Consider the following 5,624-nt stretch of genomic DNA (forward strand, 5'->3'; position numbering starts at 1 on the left):
GAAGGCCACAGCCCCGTATCCAAGGTGGATTTGAGGGGCTGGCGTCCCCAAATCCCCGCTGATGAGAAGGTGGAATCCGTGCTCCTCACCCAAACCTTCATTCCCACTGGAGTCAATGGGAGCTTGGAAGTTCTTCCCTCTGAGGGTGGTGGGATGTTGGGATGGGTTGGAGGGAGAAGCTGGAAGTGTTGAAGGCCACGTTGGATGGAGCTTGGAGCAACCTGCTCCAGCGGAAGCTGTCCCAAAGGCTCGGATCGGGATGAGCTTGAAGGTCCCATCCATTGGGAAGGGTCCCGTTCCACCATTCCATCCCTTCTTCTCTCTCCTCCTTTCCCTTCCCGAGCTGGAAAGGGTTATGGGTTGCTGGGCCTCTTGGATGAGCTCCACCTCCTCCTCCTCCTCGGCGATCCCAAAGGAACGCCGGCGTGTCGGAGCGCCCGACCTCTCGCGCGGTGGTGGCACGTCTTCGGTGGTGCTTCGGGCCAGCGGAAGACAAAGAGCGGCCCCAAATCCGGCTGGAGGAGAACAATTCCAGCTCTATTTCTGTTCCGTTGGGAGATTACATCAGCCTGGAATTCCTTTCTTCCCTCTGCTGGAGCTGACCCGTCGTTCACATTGGGCGTTCCGAGCTGCGCAATTCCCCATCTGGAAGACATTTGGACTAAGCAGGATCTCCAGGCTTAGAACATCATTCCGGGTGGGATGGAAGGAGGAAAGAAGCTTCCCTCCCCCCACCTCTTCCAAAGTCCCGCATCCAGCTCTGGTGCCCCCAACGCAAGAGGGACATGGAGCAGGTCCAGAGGAGATGCAGTGAGAAGGCTCTGAGGGCACCTTGGAGCAGCTCCCGGTGCTCTGAGGAACATGGAGAGGGGCTTTGGAGGCAGGGATTTAGGGATGGGATGACTTTGGGCATCCAAGTGGAAGAGGCAAGTGTTGGGTGAAGGTGCTGGGCCGCTTGGAATGGGTTGAAAGGAGAAGCTGGGGCTGTGGCCAAGGCCAGCCCTATCCCTGGAATTAGATGAGCTTTAAGGTCCCTTCCAGCCCGAACCATTCCATGATTCCATGCTGGAAGCCCAGAGGCGGGGGTCTGGCCACGAAAGGGATCTGGGGGGTTTTGTGACCACCCGTTGCCATCAAGCCCCTGGCCCTTGGGGCCGCTTTGCCGGGCAGGTGCTTCCCAGCTTCCCACCACTTGTTCCCTTTCTTCCCGGCTTCGCAAACCTTGGAATTCCATCCCTCTCCTGGGCTTGAAGGGGAGGGGGGGGGAGGATGTGGGTTGACTCCAGATGGTTTGATGTGCTGGACCTCATCTGCTCTCAATTACCACTTGATGGCAAGTCCAGAGCTTAGGAGAAAGATCTGGAAGAGCCGACAGCTGGTTTGGATTGATGGAATTGCAGGTTGGGAGAAGAAATCCAGGCTTGAGGTGGGTGGCTTTTCCTTCCGGCCCAGCTTGGGAATGTGCTTTTCATCCCATCCCATCCCCCCCCCTCCCCGCCTTCTCCTCTCCCTCCTTCTCCTCCTCTTCCTTTCCCTCCTCCTCTTCCCTTGCTCACATGTGGCTGGAATGGAAGGAGCTGCGCTTCCCACCGTGCCCTTTGGGGCTGGGAAGCTGGGATAGGGAACGGAGCACGGGATGGGCGCGATCCTTAAGGCTGGAGAAGGGGGGATCGGGAGGGGTGAGGAGAGCAGCCGGACGTGGCCTTTTGGTGGCTCTCCGAGGAGGAAGAGTGATGGGCTTCAGCCTCGGAGCTGCTGCTTCCCCTCGCCTACAACTGGGTTACTCCTGGTCTCAAGCCCTTAGTACTGCTGCGAGTGGAGCTGCTGCCCCTCCGGGTCTTCTGCTTGAGGTCCCTGGTGCTCCACCACCGGTAGAGCCCGAGGAGGAGCCACCCTTGGCCACGCACCCATCGAGCAGGGGCTCCTCTTCCCCCAGTGCACCAGCGCCGGGAGCTTCCTCCTGGGAGCAACCCAGTTGTAGGAGCGGGCAACGAGCAGCTCCAAGGCTGTGGGAGTGGAGAAGGCTCCGTGGAGACCTTGGAGCAGCTTCCAGGAAGCTGGGAAAGGGCTTTGGATAAGGGATGTAGGGATGGGATGAGGAGTTTGGGGCTTGCAACTGGAAGAGGGAGGAATTAGGTGGGATCTCGGGAAGTTCTTCGCTGGGGGGACATGGGGATGGGTTGGAAGGAGAAGCTGCCCCATCCCTGGCAGGTTCAAGGCCAGGTTGGAGCTTGAAGGTCTCTTCCAACCCATTCCATGACTCCAGGAAGGATGTTCCGGCTCATCGAGCTGCTGCAATTCCAGGCTGCCTATTCCCATTCCATGTCTCCTTACTCTGGGAGCCTGGAAGCACGTTGGGAAGACATCACTCTGTATCCCACCTCCCTTCATCCCTGCTCTTTGGCTTGGGATGGGTTGAGTAAGGAGCTTGCTTCTCCTTGTATCCCAACCGCTTGATGCCATTCCAAGCCCTCCATCACCCGTGCTTGGCTGGTGGGTTTCCTTTCCCATTCTCCATGAGCTGGGAATGTCGGAGCAGCCTCTCTGCCACGTTGAGGATCTTCTTCCTGCTTTCTGGAAGGTGTCCGTATGCATCGAGGAGATGCCAGGCCTTTAGTGGGACCTCCTGCAGGAGGTGGAACATAGGATACGGAAAAGAGGGAATGAATTCCTATGGGAAGGAGAAATTCCACTCATCCTGCCTTTTTCGGGGGGGAGGGGGGTGGATTTTAGGGCTTTCCTTTGGGATTTTGATGCTCTTTAGGTTGAAGTGAAGGAAAGGGAGAACTTGATGTGGTGTTTTCCAAGGACACCTCGGAGAAGGCTCCGGTGTAGTAGGAAAGACATGGAATGAAATGAGGTTTTGGCACAGGGATGAGGTTCATGGCACAGGGAATGACCCGAAATCCAGAGGGAGGAGGAGTTTTCCCTCTCATCTTGTGGACATCCAGGTTTTTCTTGATCTGTGGGAATTTCATGCCTTGAGCTGCGGTCGTTATTCCGGGCTTCATCCTTTTGTAGCTTGGGAAAGGAACGGCGGGACCTTCTCACGGTGCTTCCGCCTGTGAGTAAAGGCCTCGTAGGAGATACTCAAGCCTGAGGAGCAACACCTATGGCTTCATTCAGGGGCCATTCCAAGCTGGAAAACAGCCTTTGGAAGCTGCATTCATTTCCAAGCAGGATTTTAGACTGGGAAAGAGGAATGGGGGGGATTTGGGGAAGGGATTCCAAGCGAACGAGGTGGAAACTCCCTCCTTCTTCCCTGCTTCCTGCCATTCCCAGCTCAAAGGGCCTCTTTTCCCTTAGGTCTATGCCCCGTCAGCCAGCACTGCCGACTACAACCGGGATTCTCCAGGTTATCCATCCTCCAAACCAGCAGCCAGCACTTTCCCAAGCTCCTTCTTCATGCAAGGTAAGGAATTGGGTCCCATCTCTTTCCTCTGTCAAAGGATTTAGGGAAAGGGATGGGAAGGGGTTCCCTACTCATGGAATTCCAGGGGGGGAGCGACCTCAAGGATCATCTGCTCCAACCTTTTTAGGCCAGACAGGTCCTAAGTTACGTGTCCCAGCGCCCTTTGTCCACCCAAGTGTCCAACCTTGGGGAGTCCCCCACTTCCTTGGGGAGACGATTCCAGTGGGTGCTTGTTCCCATTGGGAAGCATTTGTGTCCAGTGGGAATGTCCTCAGGAGTAAGTTGTGGCCGTCGCCCCTTGTCTTTTCCATGGCATTCCCACTTGCAGGAACAGAACCTCCGTTCCTACGTCCCCTCCACGTGAAGGGGGGAGTGGAGAGGACAAAGGGGGATTTAGGTGGGATCTAAGGAAGCAATTCCTCACTGGGAGAGCGGGAAGCACTGGCCCAGCTTATCCAAAGCAGTTGGGAATGCTCCATCCCTGGCCTTGCTCCAGGCCAGGTTGAACAGGGCTTGGAGCACCCTGATGGAAGGTGGCCCTAGTTGGACCTAGATGACCGTAGTAAGGTCCTTTCCATCCCGGCCCGTTCCATGCTGACTCGATGCCTGTTCCCTCTTGTCTCCCAGATGGCCATCACAGCAGTGACCCATGGAGCTCCTCCAGTGGGATGAACCAACCTGGCTATGGGGGCATGTTGGGCAACTCTTCCCACATCCCCCAGTCCAGCAGCTACTGCAGCCTGCACCCGCACGACCGCTTGGTAAGAGCACGTGGCTTGGTCTTCGTGGTGAGGACGTGCCTTTGGGTTGACCTACTCAACACCAGCGAGGTTCTTGGGCGAGGGGATGGTTGCATCGAGGTCCTGTTGCCATCGGGGAGCAGCAGCTCCATCCAGAAGCTCGTAGGGAGAACGTGCCTTGAGCTCAAGGTGGACCTTCGGCACCCTTCGGGTGGTCACAGGATATGGGTCCTTTGCTGGTCTGAGTGGGGTGGCTCAGGAATGAAGGTCCCTGTTGCTCCAGCCACGGAGCTACTAAAGCCGCCTGTTGGCCCCCGCTTGCTTGGACAACTCGAAGGTCCACGGTGACCCACCCCTGGAGACCTTGAGCCACCATAGAGCAGCCAAACATGTCTCCTAGTCCCAGCTTGGGTTTGATGGCCACAGCAAGCCTTGGAGGGCTTCTCCTCCAGCCAGAAGGTGTCCCTCTCATAAAGGTTTGGTTGATACCATCCCCAAACCTTTCTTGACTTCTTCTGCAGCGTTATGGTCCACCATCAGTTGGGGACCTCGGTGATGCAGCAGCATCAGGTGGGGACCTCTGTGATGTACCATCATACTTATGGACCTCTCTGATGTACCAGCATCAGTTGGGGACCTCTGTGATGTACCTTCTTACTTATGGACCTCTCTGATGTACCAGCATCAGGTGGGGACCATCCATAGGGCTTATTTCTCCATATCTAGGTAGGTGTCACCTATGTAGGTAGGTGTCCTATGTAGGTAGGTGACACCTCATAGGAGGTAGGTGTCTCCTCCAGAAGGCATCAAGCTCCTCTTAGGTCAATGGGCTGCTCTTCTCTTCACCCAAGCGCCGTCCCGCTTGGGCTGAGGCCACCAGAAGCAGCTTGGTACTCAGTGTGACCATGCTCTTCGTGCTCCAACTCTTGCCTTTCTCCATGCAGAGCTACCCATCGCACTCCTCAGCAGACATCAACTCCAGCCTTCCTCCGATGTCCACCTTCCACCGCAGCGGCACCAACCATTACAGCGCCTCTTCTTGCACCCCCCCGGCCAACGGCACCGACACCATCATGGGTGAGTTGAGGTCATCTCGGCTGCTCCGTTGCTCCTCTGGCCTCCAGAGGCCGAGGGGGAGAAGGACGTGGTGAGGACGGCGGGGTTGAGCTTCGCCTCCTCCCCTCGTGTCTTCTGCTGGGCTGGTGGAACTAGAGGAGCTTGAAGGTCCCATCCAGGCCAGCCCGTTCCATGGTACAGATGTGGACTTGGCTGATGGAGAAGAAGATCCATCAACACCAGCCCTAGATGCTCCAGAGGAGCTGGGGCTGCCCCATCCCTGGTTCGAGGGCAGCTTGGAGCAACCTGCTCTAGCGGGAGGTGTTGGAACTCGAGGAGCTTGAAGGTCCCTTCCAACCCAAAGCAGGCTGGGATTTTGGGAGCAAACCTCATGCTGGGGGGGCCACGACAAGAAG

The 5,624-nt window shown here is 56.9% G+C and overlaps 1 protein-coding gene across 1 annotated transcript in view; it reads left to right on the forward strand.

Annotated features, from left to right (window-relative positions):
* Positions 1 to 3,306: 3,306 nt before the first annotated feature.
* The window catches only part of LOC104406254 (transcription factor 4-like), a gene marked incomplete at both ends in the record, with an annotated part of 2,870 nt that continues 552 nt past the window's right edge, over positions 3,307 to 5,624 (forward strand). Inside the window, 3 exons of the mRNA XM_010015186.1 lie at positions 3,307 to 3,412; positions 4,040 to 4,173; positions 5,097 to 5,229. Coding sequence (XP_010013488.1) covers positions 3,307 to 3,412; positions 4,040 to 4,173; positions 5,097 to 5,229 — 373 coding nt within the window. The remainder of the gene's footprint in view (positions 3,413 to 4,039; positions 4,174 to 5,096; positions 5,230 to 5,624) is intronic.

The sequence above is a fragment of the Nestor notabilis genome, unplaced genomic scaffold, assembly GCF_000696875.1.
Source record: "Nestor notabilis isolate BGI_N333 unplaced genomic scaffold, ASM69687v1 scaffold15405, whole genome shotgun sequence".
In the NCBI taxonomy this organism is placed as follows: domain Eukaryota; kingdom Metazoa; phylum Chordata; class Aves; order Psittaciformes; family Psittacidae; genus Nestor; species Nestor notabilis.